Source organism: Aphelocoma coerulescens, chromosome 14 (assembly GCF_041296385.1).
Source record: "Aphelocoma coerulescens isolate FSJ_1873_10779 chromosome 14, UR_Acoe_1.0, whole genome shotgun sequence".
In the NCBI taxonomy this organism is placed as follows: domain Eukaryota; kingdom Metazoa; phylum Chordata; class Aves; order Passeriformes; family Corvidae; genus Aphelocoma; species Aphelocoma coerulescens.
Window position 1 is genome coordinate 6,801,972 of NC_091028.1, and position 16,334 is coordinate 6,818,305.

General features: G+C 44.4%; 2 protein-coding genes across 8 annotated transcripts in view; one reads left to right on the plus strand and one right to left on the minus strand.

Moving 5' to 3' along the window:
* Positions 1-1,813: 1,813 nt before the first annotated feature.
* On the minus strand, positions 1,814-10,398 carry DEXI (Dexi homolog). Its single transcript, XM_069029912.1, has 2 exons — positions 9,413-10,398; positions 1,814-2,471 (listed from the first exon to the last, which is right to left on the minus strand). The coding sequence occupies exon 1, from the start codon at positions 9,942-9,944 to the stop codon at positions 9,663-9,665; it is 282 nt and encodes a 93-aa protein (XP_068886013.1). The 5' UTR covers positions 9,945-10,398; the 3' UTR covers positions 1,814-2,471; positions 9,413-9,662.
* A 1,009-nt stretch (positions 10,399-11,407) lies between these two features.
* Positions 11,408-16,334, plus strand: part of CLEC16A (C-type lectin domain containing 16A) — a 62,726-nt gene continuing 57,799 nt past the window's right edge. For all 7 annotated transcript variants that reach the window (XR_011155178.1, XM_069029552.1, XM_069029553.1 and 4 more), the window contains exon 1: positions 11,408-11,591. Coding sequence is in view for 6 of the 7 variants with exons in the window: in XM_069029552.1 (XP_068885653.1) it covers positions 11,512-11,591 (80 nt within the window). In the remaining variant the exon portion in view is untranslated. The remainder of the gene's footprint in view (positions 11,592-16,334) is intronic.

Here is a 16,334-nt window from a genome sequence, read left to right on the forward strand (position 1 = left end):
TGAAAATTATTTCGATTTTTCTCTTGGAAATACTATGAAACCACACAGAAACTGCTGGCTTCTGACACAGTACGAGGCTTGGGGCTTCATACTGCAGATTAGTGAAAAGCCCTGTGTGAGGGAGACAGGATGGTCCTGCTGGCACTTAACAGTTCAGTGGGCTGGAAATGGAGAAATAATTCTTTCTTAACAGGAACAGGATCTTGTAATGCCAACTGACAGACTGTAGGTTTAGGATCAGGAGATACAAATGTGCTGACTGAGGCTACCTGCTAATAAAAGCAAAAAGGGGTTTTCATCCTTTCTAAATCTTTGCAGTTAAAAGTTCTAAAATTAATCCTGGTTAAAAGTCTGGATATTCTTATGACACCAAACTCCTCTAAAATGTCTTTGTCAAGTGAGTACCTTGTGTATAGAGACTGAATTCACTGGCTACCCTCAAAGAAGCTGTTGTGATCAAATCTGTGTTCTAAAAAATCTTTTAGGGTGAGAAAAATGCAGCTCTCTTTATATACATCTCTTTTTGTTGTCAAAGAAACCCTGCTAAAATGCCAAGGATTGTGTTATCATGGTAGTCAGAGCCTGTAAGACTCTCCCCATCCTTTAAATGCAGGAAGCTGAGCTGTTCTGAGAAATCATAAATCTTGATCTAAGATTCAGAATCTCCAAAGTGACTGACTCAGTGAAATTTGTATTGCTTTATTGTGCACTGTGGCACAAAGCCACTGCAGAGAATTTATTACAAACTACTAGGTACTGCAGTAAGTACCAATAGTGACAAACTGAACCATGTTCTTAAAATGGCATATGTGGGACCCTGAAAAACTAGCAAAGCCACCTCTGTGAACACTATGAATTAATAATTATAGAAGCAGCATGAATGCCCCTTTCAGTAGTAAAATTCAGCCTTTCCTATGTTAGTACCAAATGGGCACATGAACACAAGCTTGACAAGCTTTTAAACTTGGTTATTCTTTCCATAGGTGCCTAAATGGGGACTCATCATCCCTAAATGTATCTTTATGTGTTAGAATATTGTGCCCTAAGTGACTTAATTCCTGAATTGCTGTCCAGGGATTGCATGGAACAAAACACTTATCAGTGTTTTAAAGGTCCTGAACTGCACCTGATGAAACATATCTTGGAGAAACGCTACTTGGTTCAGTGCCAGTGCTTCCCCTCTTGCAGAAGGGGCTGAAAATTGCATTTGGAGCACAGAATTTTGGGAACTGGGAGCTAATTTCTACTGCCTAGGAGCTAAACTGTGCTATTTGAATGCAACACACTGGGAGTATCAGGATACACAAGTTTGTCATTGTTTCATGGGGGATCTAAACCATCACCCTCTTGTTCCTTCATACTGGCTGTCAAGAGACTCCTGACACCATCTGTCTGCATCGGGAGCCCACGCTGGGAGCAGATGGCAGACAGACTGCAGAGCACAGACATCATGCCGAGAGTGTCAGCAGAATTGTTTGCAATTCTGCTTTATCCAAAATGTTCTTGATACATCAGCTTGGTTTGACAACTGCAGTTACAAAAATCAGACTTTTCTAAAAACCATAATGATAGTAAAACAAAACCAGTCCAGTGCCTGCCCTCAATAACATATGGGTTCCCCCCACCACAGTTCCTGATGTTGCAGTTCAGGTCTGATTTTTTAAGTAGCTATTCACGAGAAGGATTTCCGACCTGCTGGCCGTCTCAGCAATCTGGAACTACTTGCAGGTACCTGCAGGAAAACTGGAATTTCCTGGAAAGCATGTTTCAATTATTTTCTTTTCGAACTGAAAAATAACTCCAACACAACTGCTTAATTTTTCATGGAAAAGGTCAGTCTTTATTGTATTGCTTTCACATCTGTACATAGGAACGTGAGCTTAAACAATCTGCAAAGTATCCTGTGTTAAATAACGAATCCACCTGACTTATACAAAATTCACTCTCTGATCTATTTCAAAACTCTCATTTTAAATAAAATATATTACTAGCACAGTTCTTGCCATAATACTCCCTGAACAGAACCTCTTTCAGTCACTCCTGCATGTTTTCCCCTGAGAAAGCACTGCCTTTGAACTACTGGCTGGTAGAATTTTCAACGTGTGATTGTAAAACTGGCTTAAGCTATACGTAGAGCGTGTCCATTTGGGTGACATGATATTTATTCAAAAGTTTATCAAATTTGAGTAACATCTTGATTTTCTGTTATAGTGGAACATAGTTTATCTTATTTTTCATACAGTCCATCCCAAAATTACCTATGGAAGCCCAGTATGGTGCATGAATCACTGCAGTTAGTGCACATACAAGAGGCAAAGACCACGAAGAGAAGTCACAACTGACAAGGTCTGATGACAACTCTTCTTCTTGTTCTCTTGTCCTTATTTTCATCTCTACACTTCAGAGTATAGTTTCTTTCCAGGACTTGATCCATTAGCCTGGTCATAATCCATTTCAGGTGTTTAATGAATCTGTTTAAAAGAAGACACATAAATACAGAGTAACCCTCCATACCTAAAATGAACAGAAAAGTCACTGAGTATGTGACACACAGCACCATGTTGTTGACTTACTGGAAAAAAAAATTAAAAATCAAATCCTTTTGTGACTATGGGTAATAATTCTTTGAGAAGTAAAGACCTGCAGAACCTTTCAGAGAAATCGGTGTCACAGTTTCTGTTAACGTTAGAGCACACCAGTCCTTAGGAATTTTAACAGAGCATGAAGAGACCAGTGTGAGGGGTATGAGAGTAAGCTGTGAACCACAGTGCATCACATTAATTACTAAAGGATGTTCTTAAGAGTAAAACCAGCTCTGATATACAGTGGGGTAACCTATTTTATCCAGATTTGATATCATTAGACCTACTTATTAAAACTGATGTTTGAACTGGCTACATTATCTTGACTAGATACTGTTCCTTAGAGTGGTTTTATATTTTGGATCGTGTTAATTATGTATTGCCTACATTTGATGTCTCTGATTTTGGTCACTTTTTCTTCTACTTTAGAGTCGCATTGTTCCAACTATTTTGGATCTACTGGTAAGTAGTTACAGAGCTAAATAACATTAAATAATATTGGGGTAACTTCTTGGCCTTACTGCCAAGAATAAATTACTGTTATATTGCTTGATCCCAGTTTATCTAAATTGCCTTGACTGAGTCAAAGTCTCCAACTGCTATTAGGAGATGATTTTTTACTATCATCACAGGTAAACACAAGGCTGAGAAGATTTCTTTAAGTAGAACCAGAGCTGTGGATTATGAAGGTGCTGGGCACTAGTGACAGTATCCATCTGGTCTTGTGATTTTACAGACGACTAATTAGTATAGTGCAGAATGGTGCAGCTCTGAGAGGGGATGACTGGGGATGAGTCTGTGTTGAGGAGGAGCTGAGGTACAGAAGACCATGAGCAGGTCCCCTGGCTGCCTGCAGCTCAGGACATTTCTGTGGTGTGTGCAGCAGATCTCTGGATCCTCCCTCCTTCCCCCTTATGGTTCTGAATGAAGAATGAAATATGATGGTCAGACATTCTGCATGAGCTTGGACAGACAGAGCAATAGTGTCATTAACAAAGGCATTACAGGAAACCAAAAGCAAACAGGTTGACACAGGACTGGGGGAAAGGTTCTTTTATGGATTGAAAGCAGATTAAAAGACTGGAAGCAAAGCATAAAGCTTGGTAGGAAAGAACTCAGTAGCAGGGTATACCAGGGACCAATTTTTATTCATCACCATTACTGATTCAGAGAAGAGGATGAATAGAAATATCTTCAAGACTGCAGAAAATAAGCTCTTTCAAGTATTCAGATCCTGTACTGAAAGGAAGGAAATCCAGAAGGGATTTCGTAACACTGAGTGGGCAAAGGGTGTCCGGTTTGGAAAACATTTGCTAAAGGGCTGGGCAGCAACGTGCCCTCTAACATCCTGCATTCTATCTTGTGAATTTGGGAAAGCACAGAGAACAGCCTGCAGATTTTGGTCAGGGACATGTGCTCTCCCAGAGGTGGAACACAGGGCTGTGGGATCATGGTCTGACTCATCACAACACTTCACATGCTCCTGTGTGCCACTTACTGTAGATACTAGGTCAGAAACAAGAAGCACTTTTGTGTCCAGTGAGGCATTTCTGTCAAATGTCTGTCAGCTACAGTACCGGCTAACAGTATACATCTGCTCAAAATCCTTTCTCTTAGAATGAGAACATGAAAAGGGGGAACAGCAGCTCTACCAGGTTACTCATTTCATGTTTATCTGATTGCTTTCCAAGTGGAACTAAAAACTCATCTACAGCAGACAGTTCAGTGAGGTTCTTAGTATTCTGCACTGTAGATCAGATTCTAGGCTGACTTAAAAATAGCACAGCAGAATGTATTGGGCCTCCAAAGCAAAGTGTAAAGCTGCCTAATGGAAGTTCCAAACACTGCTGTAGGGCTGCTAGTCCAAGACTGTGATTTGTTGTGGCAGATATTAAATGGGGTGTAAATTTTACAATTGGCCAGGATATTCTATCCTGCCTTTCTAATTTTCAGAGTAGAAATCTGTCCCTCAAATTTCATGAGAAACTATTTTTTAACAAAAAATTTCAAAAATTTCAGAAAACAGTGGAAAATGAAGAGGTAGAAAATATTTTAAAATATTTTTAAAATCTTAGAACTAGAACTTTCAATAGCCTAGAACATACCTGCAAGCACTGACCAGTACGGTTGTAACACTATGACTCTAGCATTAATGATATCTTTGTTAATTCTGCCTTTGAAGTTACTGTTCCTCACAATGCAGGCTGGAGCAAAGGACACATGGTGTGACTCTGTTTCACATCCTGACACTGTCTACTTTCTGTTTCCTCACTTTCTGCAGCAGTGTTTCAGATCTCGTGGCCTATTTGGGCTCTACTGCCTGAGCAACCCTTTGGGGTTTTTTTCTGGCCCTGCAAAGAGTATTTAGCCTTAAGTCTGTCAACTGACCTGGAGTTTTCCCAAGCAATCGATCACTCAGTGCACGTCATCATTTTCCACTGTACCGTTATTTCCCATATATGGCTCCTATTTGTCTTTGCCCTTTTAATCACATATATTAGACACACGCTTGTGTCTTTGGAGAGCATCATTCAAACTATTCAGCTATTTTTTCGTTCCAAATCTGTCGCCAAAGTAATAAAATTCAACTGCGAAAAGAAAGACAGTCTGACAGTTTCCCTGGAAGACTGGAAAGATTTAGCAACTTGTGCATATTTAATCCTTTGGGATAGTTGTACTCCCTATAAGCTAGGATCATTATGAGGGGACAAATGCAGAGAGTTAGAGACAAAATGTCTCTAAACAAATTATTCTTTTCTTCTATTTTAGGATTGATAGTTATTAGCTGAACTATAGTGTCACTGTGCCCCTCCTCCAGAGGAAACAAACATGAAGAATTAAATTGGATTCCTTTCTTAATTCTTTTGACAGCTTAAAAGTGGTAATTGACTATTGCCAATTCAATAGGTTGAAGCAAGTTTATTAAAGAAAGCTTCATTTTTATAGGAAAGAACAACAGTTTTTTAAAAAGTATTCTTTAAAGTTACTTGTGGCTGAGGCCTTTAACACATACAATACTCAGGCCTGAACTATGTTTATCAAAAATCGAACATCTCTCTAATTTCTGTGCTGCATTTTAATTCAAATTATTAACAGCAGCATTTGGAAAACTTTTTAAAAAATCTGTTTACTCTCTTTATATTATATAAATAAATGCATTTGGTAGAAAATTACTTAGAACTATCCATGGCTGTGGTTAATGAGCCTGTATGGACAGCTGAACAGTTAACCATGATTTTGTCTTCCTTCCGTCTAGAATGGAATTCCTGTAAAGTACACATCTCTTTAAAGCAGAGCTGTCAGGTGAGTTTGAACACTGGACTTCTATTAATTTTAAGAACATCTAAAAATTCAAAACAGTTCTAAAAATCGTAGCAATTGCTGTTAATCCTGTTGCTACTGTAACTCATAAAACAGCCAAGTGATCTGTATCATGGAGTCAACAAATCACCTTGGAGATCTCTACAAAAAGGGGAAAAAATCATGAAAAAATGGCAAGCTAAAATAAGTAACAAACTGCTCTGCTCATTATTTTTAATATTTAAAGTCTGAAAGAAAGAAGTCAGGAAGTGGATTCTGATACATTTAAATGTATTCTGACAGTGCTAGCAACATCATTCTTCTGATCTGTCCTTTGCAGGACATCTCTGTTTCAGAACAGAGGCACAGGGGTTGCTGTCTCATAGACACTGAGCCTGCAGTTCTAATTGACACTGTATTGATGAGCTGGGGAGTTACACTATTTTTTTGATTCAGAATTTAGATGTTGGCATTCATTGGAAGTGCTGAGTCACAGGTTTTTGAGTGCTGGATTCCCTCACTGGAGATAATCATCATTATTCATCCTATGAAAAAATACAGGTAAAGCGTGTACTGTAAGATTACATAAATTCAGTATTTCTTATTTAGTTTTCATTATTGATTACTTCTGCACCTTTCTTTCTGATAGGAGTACTTTGTGATGAGTCACATCTGATTTTATGAAAGTATGAGAACAGTCATATGTCCTTATTCCAGAGGACTTCAAATATAAAAAATAACCTGGCACACTCACACTATAACAGTAGATGACACAAATGAGCTCAATGCTGTTCAGTTTACACAGAAAAATTTCTTCATTTGAATAGGCCAGGAAACATTTTTCAGCTGCTTACTTAGCTGTCTGCCTTCAATGTCTGCCACCAGTTATGCTCAGAAACTTGGACATCATTTTGCTTCTACTGAGTTTATTCAAGTGAGGGTTTTGCTGCCAGAGAGCACAGTGCTGTTCTGATCCACGTGTTCTTTTATTTTTACATCTAAATTAGCCTTTCCACATACCTCAGAACGGCCTCTTGGGATTTGCTCCCTCTGTTTCCCTGTCACACATCACTCACTCACCCCGGGCTTCGAGGCACCGCTTTCCGAAGGCACGGGGGACGCTGCAAGGTTTCAGCTCAGGCTAATCATAGCTCTTTGGTGAGTCACATGAAGAACCCTGCCCTTTAATGCAAAGAGTAGGCCTATGTATTTTTCATCACTGCTGGCAAAACAGACCCATTCTTCCTGCAGTGTCTTGTGAATCCTCAGCACTTCTGGGTGTAAGGGAAGAGGGCAGGTGGGAAACCTTGCCAGGCCAGGAGAGCAGGGGTTAACACAGCGAACTCAGGTCACTGCAGGCAAGGCACCACAGGAATTGAAATCTTCCCTTTCAGTGCTTTACTGCTGCTCCCAAAACAGAAAACACAGCTCCAAATTAGGGCCCTCTTCTGCCTGCTTTGCTACTAGGGAACTGGTGAGGAGGAATGGCACAGAACAGTGAAGAAACCTGTAACCAGGATATTAACTCAAATCCCTTGTCATGGTGACACATTGAGTCTTTGCCTGGTAGCTAAATAATTATGCAATTTGTGGCCTGGTTGTTACGTCTATAAGTATAATTAAATATATAAATAGATGAAACAGTGAATTTTTTTGCTGCCTGAGAATAATTTTAACTTTAGGGATTTGTGATTTGATTCTCAGTGGAAACCACCGTCTATCATGATAGCTTCTAAATGAAAGATCAAGGCTGGAGCTGGTACCTGTGCAGAGCTCCATTAGCTCACGGTGGATATAGACTGAGCCTTACTTTTGAGCTTTGAGAAGACCTCTACATTTTGATTTCGGCATATGGAGGGTTTTATAGTTAGAATATCAAGAAGTTTCCAGAGTAGCTTACCTTATTAATATGAAGGAAAATTTTAAGAAGCCCATTAATGTACACTGAACAGAATTGTGCTCATATCAAATTATATGATCATATAGTAGGAAAAACCCACTGAGGAAAATTTTGTCTGTTGCACTCCTTAGGTCTTCCTGAAAACTAGATGCAACTCATCATGACAAATTCTACACAGAAAAAAAGTTATTTAAAAGAAGTATTTTTAATCCCTCTACGAAATGGCATTGGAGCAGTAAGATTTGGAGTTTGGGGAAAGGTATTTTGGGGAAGAAAATGGATATGGTTTTTAGCATCAAAGATTTTGCTTACATTACCATTAATTTTTAGGAATTTCTTTCCTGGAATATAGAGCATGTCTACTATTTGCCCAGCTGAAAAAGAGGAAGAGGAGACAACCACAAAAGTAGTCAACGGTGATTTGTGGGGAGGACTGTTCTGCTCCACACTTTCTATTCTAGCAGAAGTGATTCTAATCCAGTTGCTTGGGTTGGACCACCAAATGTTGGCATAGATACTTCCATCTGCAGTGACTATATGCAGTGAGATTTCTTCAGTAGCAACAAAATCTGCTCACTCCCTCGTTAGGCTCCCACGTGCCTTTGACCAAGCCTTGTTCAGCTGTGTTTGTGCAATCAATGTTACTCCAACACCAAAAATGTCCAATTTTTTCTTCTAAACTACTGACCAAAATCAGCTAATATTGCTTTATATAGAATCTGACTAGAAACATTTAGGAGATAATTTTAACCTATATGAAGGACAGAACTACAGGAAGGTTTGTTGGGGTTCTTAAAAGTAGAAGACTTCTTAAAATAGCTTGATGTTAACTGGTATTTGTATAGTGTGGACACCGAGGTTATATTTGTAACGTTATAACTGAATTTCCTATTTCCATCAATTCAAATAGAAAAAAAAAGATATCCTGAACTGGTTTTCAGAGGCACAGACAATATTTTGCTTAAAAATCTACTGGCAGATTTGCTAACACATTTTAATTTAAACTGTGAATGTTTTCATTAACATGCATTTGGCACAGAAAGTCCTAGCTAGAAATACTGATTTTTCCTCCCAAATGCATTTCAGTGTTTTAAAATGCTAAATCCTTACATTTCCAGAGTTTTAGAATCACTCAAAACTACAAAAAAAAAATTGATCAAGCAAACCCTCGTGCTACAATTAAAATGGGAAAAACGATGAGCTGGGTAGTTTGTGGTTATCCAAGAGAGTGGTTTTAAAGGGCAGCAAATTAAGATGCATTTCTGGCTCGAGGAAGGTCTCTGAATTGTAATAAATATTAACCGGGATGCTCGTTTAGATTCAGGGCTGCTTTCAGGACCGGATCAGCAAAGTTGCTGCCTGGCTATACCGACAGCTCCCAGAAGCACAGCTGCAGTGGCTCGGAGGATGAGTCCCCAGGGGGAGGGACGCTGTTCCCGCCGCGCGGAGGACAAGGAGCGGGGCCCCGCCGCCGCCCGGGCGCTGCCGGGCGGGGAAAGCGCCGGGGGCGGCCCCGGCCCCCTGCCCGCAGCGCGCTCCAGTGCCGGGAGCTGCGGCAGAGCGTGTCCCCGGCGCTGTGCCCGCTGCCCCGGGAGGGCTGTCCCCGGCCGGACAGTAGGAAATTACTTACTTCCCTTTGAGAGCCCTCTGCGTCTCCGCGGGCCTGCCCGGCGGCGGCGGGTCCCGGCTGCCCCTCTGGCCCCTGCACCGGCGGGGCGGGTGTCATTTGGAAGGGAAGATGTTGCGCAGAAGGCGCCGCGACGCAGCCAGGGCATCCCGGGGCCGCGGCGGTCCCCGAGCTGCGGCCATGCCGGGACGCCGGGCCCCTGCCCCGGGCCAGGCGGCGGCAGCGCTCAGTCGCTTCGGAGCGCCCAAGGGCGTCACTCCAAGTACCCGTCAAAGACATCCAGCTCGCTGTCCGTCTCGTAAAGCACGGAGCCAGGGTCGGAGAGCATCCCCAGATCCACCAGAGCCTGGTCCATATCCTCGGGCAGGAAGACGATGCCCACATTGAGGACGATGTACTCCATCAGGAAGGCATAGTACAGAATCAGCACGTTGACAAAGAACAAGCCCACGTAAAACATATAGGGCAGCACCAGCAGCGCATGGAAGGCCCAGGACTCCACCGAATCCAGACGTGCCGAGACCGCGGCGGTCATGCAGCCGTAGGGGCTGCGGGGGCAGCGGGCACCGACCCGCCCGGCCGGCGCAGGGGGGCGGGCGGCAGCAGCGGAGCCGGGAGCGGTGCAGGACTGCAGCAGCCCCGGTGGCAGCAAAGGGCAGAATCCCTGAGGAACCGGATCCGGACCCCGGGAAGAGGAGAGCCCCGCAGGGGCGTGGAGCGGCCGGCTCGGTCCCTTCAGTCCCTGGAGGAAGATGCGCCCCGGCGGGCGGGCGGGCGGCCAGCGCGGGTTCAGCGGCGCTGCCGCAGCCCCGCCGCTGGCAGGAGACTGCTCAGCGACATCTCCAGTCCGGCTGCTGCAGTCCCGCCGCGGCTCCCTCCTCCTCCTCCCGCCTGCAAACTTTGCGGAAGGAGCCCGCAGGCGCCTTGGGAGGTCGGCGCGGAGCACCTGCCAGCCAGCCCGGCCTGCGCGGCAGGACCGTGCTGCCCGCCCGCCCCTCGCTCCCCGCCCCGCGCCTGACCCGCCGCACGCCGCCGTTGTTTACCAGCGCCGCGCTGCTGCTGGCGCGGGGCGGCCGTGACGGGCGCTGGCGCCTCCGCCGCGTTGCCGGCAGTCGGGTCCCGCTGCGGCTGCACGGGGGCTGCAGGGGACAGGAGGTGGCTTGCGCTGCGCGCCCCTCGCCTGCCCGCTCCCGCCTGCCCGAACTCTGCCGCAGCCCGGGGAGCGGGGCAGCGTGGGCAGGTCTGGGTTGTGCCTTCCCCCCTGGAAGTTGTTTCACGACCACTGCCGTGACCGAGGCCCTCCTGGAGCAGCGCTGCGGGGCCGGGCCCCTCTCGGCTGCGGTGCAGGTGTTTCTTTGCTGACCAAGGCTTTACCTATACCAAAATGTAATCGAAGGCGTGATTTTAAAGTCGGTGCGGTTTTGACACTGGCTGACAAACTCTTCAGCTTTTACATAGATTATTTCTCTGACTAAAGCAAAAAAAAAAAAATCCCAAACTAGGTCAAGACTGTCAGTGGTCTCATTCTCTTCGTTCCTCCTTAATTTTTAAGCCAATTAAAGAGTAAGCGTGCAGCCCTTACCGGAAAAAACCTCAGCAAGGGGAAGGTCAGCAGCTGAATTTCTGACGCTGCGTCTTGCGGCACAGGAGCTGACCCCACACAACAGCTCCGTTAGGGTTATGGAAGCCGAACAACTCATATCAGGGACCAAATTTTACTTTAAATTATAACACATTTTGGAGGCACAGGCACACGTTTAATGTTTTGTTTTGGGTTGGGTTTTTCTGAGGCTCCCTTTACTCTATGTTGTTCTAAGCGAGCCGCCCGCAGAGCGCGCCCGGCCCAGGCCCCGCCCCGCCCGTGTGGGCGCTTGGCCCCGCCCCCCGCGCTGCTCCCTGGGACTCGCAGTCCGCGGGCGCGCGGGGCGGGGCGGGGCGGGGCCGAGCCGGCGCTTTCCGGCGTGCCCCGGCCGCGCGTGCGCTGTGCGTGCCGGTGCCGCCGCCGAGGCTCCGCGCCGGTCCCCGCCCGGCGCTCGGCCGTCTGCCCCGTGGGGCTATGAGGCCGTAGGGCCCGCGGGCCGGAGCAGCTTTCCGCCGCCAGCATGTTCGGCCGCTCCCGCAGCTGGGTGGGCGGCGGGCACGGGAAGGCCGCCCGCAGCATTCACTCCTTGGACCACCTGAAGTGAGTGCGGGGCGGCCTCGGGCTCGGGGCGGCGGTGAGGGTGGAGGGTGGCGGGGCTGTGAGGGGGCTCGGAGGGGGCGGTAGCGGCCGGGGTCCGTCCGAGGAGCTGCTCGGGGCAGGTTTACCTCGGAGACGGCTGCGGGGCCGGGATGAGGAGGGGGCGGCTTGGCGGGCGACGCTCCCCAAACGCTCGCTGCCGTCGCCGGGGCGTTTTGGCGCAGCTCTCCCGAAGGGAAAGCGCCCGGAGCAATCCCCGGTGGCGAAGGAGGCTCTGTGGTCTGGTGTCTGCCTCACGGAAATCGGCCTCTCCGTCCCAGAATGTCTTTAGGGCAGACGCAGCTCGTGATGTTGTGTCACACTTAGGGCTGCCATACGTGTTTGTTTTGTTTTTAATAATGCCACAGAGTCTTCCGTGGAGTAGAGTGCGAGGTGTGATAAATACAATAAATACCGCATTCCTCGTGAGGGAGAACTTTGTTTCCTGGTGGTGGCTGAGGCGGGAAGGCGAGCGGCTGGTGCCGGTGTGTGAGCAGTGCCCGCTCCGGAGGGTGTGCGGGGATGTCCATAGTCAGCCGTGAGTCACGGCACTCGGGCCGGGAATGTGCCCGGGACTGCAGGGCTTAGCAGCTGCTGCACAAGGAAAGCTTTGAGCTTGAGAACTGTAGCGTGTGTCTCCGGAGCCCCAAAGCCGTGTTACTGCTGACTGCAGAAGGTGGAATAGTTTTTTCCTAGCTCTGCCGCTGGAGAGTTGGAAGAGTCGCAAGGGATAAAAATTTTAATTTCCCTGTTCCATTTCTGCTGTTGTAAGAAAAATGAGAGCCACTTTGATAGCTTCTATTTGTACTGAACGAGAAAAAGAGGTCATTAAGAGACGAAGTATTTTCTAAATGAAATCACTGTGAATATGTAGCTCATTGAGGAAAAAGTGCCTGGTAGTTTTCAGTCATCTTACAAGGAGAACATGAATGGAGTCTGACAGTAATGAGCAGGATGCCCTGTACAAAATTTGAATCTTGCAGTTGCTTTATCAAGATGACTTATGGATTCTGGTCCTTGTCTCTAAAACTGGAAAAACGTTCAAAATGAGCAAGACCAACTGAAATGCAATGCTTTTTACCAAAGACACAGAAATCAAGTCCATGAATCCAAAACTAATGAGGCAGTAGCACTGCAGAAGTAATTTTGAAAGCATGGTAGCTCAGACTAGTAAGTCAATGTGGTCTGGTCTTACAGGAAAAAAGGAAAAGTCATGCTCAGATGTAAACATAGGAATGTTCTATTTAACATGCAAGGAGTAGTTACTGTGTACTACTCAGCATTAGTGGAGCTTTAAATCTGTCTGGCTTTGATATTTGACTTGAAGATAGAGCAAGAATGCTGATGCGTGAAGAAATTTGAAGAAACTGTTTAAGTTTAGAAAAAAAAGAGGCTGGTGAGAGGGAGACTTGAGGCTTATTTTCAGGCAAGAAAAATATGTCCATATGTTCTGTTGGGGCCACAGAGAATAGAAAAATGACACCCTGCCTGACTTGTAGCAAAAGGGATTTGAGCTGTAAGTGTTGTGGCTTGTGCTTGACTTGTCATCTGAGAGTTGAAGTGTATAGTTATCTACTAAAGTACCAGCTTTGGACTGTTTGCTTTTTTGCGTGTGATTTCTGTAATTATGAATCCAAAATGGCAGTGTATAAAGGAGAGATAGACCTTTGATCTGTTTAGACTATGTATATTTTTTTAAGTGTTTGTTTCTCTAGGCTGGATGAATTTCAGCTTCTAGCTAGATGCCAACAGGAAAGGTGAAATTTAGGTCTTTTCCAAGTGTTGAAGTGGGTAAAGGGCAGAGAGCCTTCACTTTGGGGTCATGGAAGAAAGTCAGTCTCAATAAGCCCACTTGATAAGCTTTTTACCTTTTCATCTTAGCTCATCAAAACCCCATTTTGTGGTCCATAGGAGCTGAGTAGAACACACCTGCCTTGCTATTACAGGTTAGCTCAGCCTGTAAAAGGTATATTATGCTATGTTACAGGGGTGAAATCAGTCTGGGCTAGCCTTGTGGGAACATTTTTATTTTTAAACTTGCATAAGGTAGAGTTTAGTCTAAATTGTAAACAATACACCTGCTTAGTGATACCACAGAGTTACTTCTTTTTGTCAGTAGATGCTGGATCTTTCCCATCAGCTTTAATGCAGTTTTTTTGAGGCTTGCTTTTGAAATTCTACTATTCAGTCTTCCTGCAAGCATGCCAGAGAATGGATTGGCTATAGGAAAATTGTGAGGCTGTTTGTATTAAGTGTTTTTATACAGTCTCTTGATCTAGTGAAAACAGTTAAAATTTAATCCAACTTCTGAAATGCAATCTAGACAAGGATGAAACAGTGCTGCTCACTGCCTGGGTGCTTCTCAGAGAACTTGGTATTTTTGTGTGTTTTTGTTTCTAAGTCAAATTTCCCCCCCTACTTTTCTATGGTATTTTACATAGCTCTGTTGTTACTGTCAAGCACATTTCTGTTGTTGCTTCTGTGCTTGGTATTTTAATTGCATTGTGATTGCACAAAAGGTTCCATGCCATTAAAGTTAGGTGCTGAACACTTCCCATGCCTTGGTCAGATGCAGTGTCCATGAATGTGTGCTTGAAGTCTTTTTTCATGGGTGATTCATTTCCTGAAGTGCTGCCCATGCTATGCATCGGGTTTCCTCTGTGAGAACAATGTGCAATTACCTGGTTACAGGCAGAGTGAAGGAGCAAGCATGTTACGGTCAAGTTGGAGCTTCTAAAATTTGAGTGCTTGACTTCCTAAACTCTCACCTGTTTTAGTTTGTTTTTGTAAGTAATAAGTAGGAAAGTCATCAATATGCACCAGAATGTTAATGAGTTACTATGTTACCCCTTTGAGCATAGGTTCTAACCAGAAAAATGTTCAGAATTTGGTTTGGTTTGTTAAGTTGCTGGTAACATCTCACACTGATTCTGATGGTATTGGGTGCTTTGACACTTCCTGCATGATGTGTTTTTGTTTGAACGCAGTCTTCAGATACAAAGATTACAAAAGTGCCCTCTCTGGTAGTTTTGCATTTTGAAACACAAACCTAACCCCTCTGTAATCAGCATTTAGAGACAGCCTTTAAGGATTTATCAAAATACAAAAATTCTGGGTTTGTGTGATACTTTATGTTCTCATGATATGGGTATTCCACGTCTGTAAAGAGAAACGAGTATGTGTATGCTTTCTTGTTCACTTTCAAGCAAATAGGATAAAAAAGGAAATAAAAAGGAATAGCTTGAAGGTGAAGCCCAGGTTTCCTCTAAATTCATCAGTGCCTTCGCAGATTAAGGCATTTTGCAGTAATGCTACTACTAAATAAATTAATTTGGAGATAATGTATTCCTGACTATTAAAAGTTTCTTGCTTTTTGTGTTTGTAATGCTCTGTATTCCATAGGCTCCCAAAATGAGGTAATAGCATGTTATTCTTCCCACTGCATCCCATTCCCAAAATTCTACTGTTGGAGTAAACTTTAATCCCAAATTTGTATAATGTAATTTATTAATGAGAAATACATATTCACAGATGCAATAATTTCTACGTGACTTCAAATAAATAGGCTAAAATATGTGAAGTAATATAGTATTAATTACTCTCTAACTGTCTCAGGAAGTTGTTCAGATTATTGTGGAATGAATTTATCTAATTGCCATCTCTTCAGCTTTTCTCCGTTCCATTAACTGCTGTATCCTCAGGGCGGGGACTGAGTTTGTGCTCTGTCTTTTGATTCACTGTCCTGATAATGCCGATAGTGTCCTAATGGGATGGTCTTCCATGCCTTGTGTGCTGTTTTAGAAACCCTGGGTATTCTCACAGGTGGTCAGACTTAGGATCTCACGTCTTCACTGTGAGCCATCCCACTGTCAGTCTGCACAGAAGGAATCTTGAACTGTGATCCTCAGATTAGTGGAAGAGGATTTGCAGGTGCTCTTTGACTTGCTATTTAATGCCTATTAAGGTACAGCACGTGACCAGGCAGTTATACCTGTAGGATATAGCTGAGAATCAGCTTTTCCTAGAGTGGTTTCAGTCTGATCAGTGACTGTTTTGGATTTGAAAACAAGTACTGATTTATAGGGGGGGGGAAAGAACCACCATGAAGGGGGAGAGAATTTTTTTTTTACTGAAGAGAAAGATTATGAAAACCCAATTTTCCCTCCCCCTTTTCTCCCCTGTCACCTATTCCCTTTTTCCTCCTTTTTGCTGTCTGGTGATGTGTATATATATAACATGATAATGGCTTGGTAATATGATGTAGGCTTTGTCACTGCTGATTTGGGGAGCGAGGGAAGGGAGCATGTGGTATATCAAGTTTATTAAAGCTGTGAACTTCTGAGGGCTGTTTACCTCTTGGTGTCCTTTTGCAGTAATCAACACAGCAGAATTGCTGCTTGATGATTAAGTAATACCAGGACCAGCAAGCACACAGTGTTTTACCATGACAGCACAGAGCATTTTATCAGCTTCTCTGAAATAGCACCTGTTCCCTGCATGGCTTGTGAGGACAGACTGTGTCTTGCAGCAAGTCCTGTGAAATTCTGCCCAACTCAGTGGCAACTCAGTGGTTGAAGAAAACTCCCCAAACCAAATTTGACAGATTTTAAGTAAACTGTAAAATCTGAAAGGCTTGTATTCTATATAGCTTCCTGTCACTCCTGTCACCTGTGTGATACAGACGTACCCTTTTTTAAGCTTCACTTG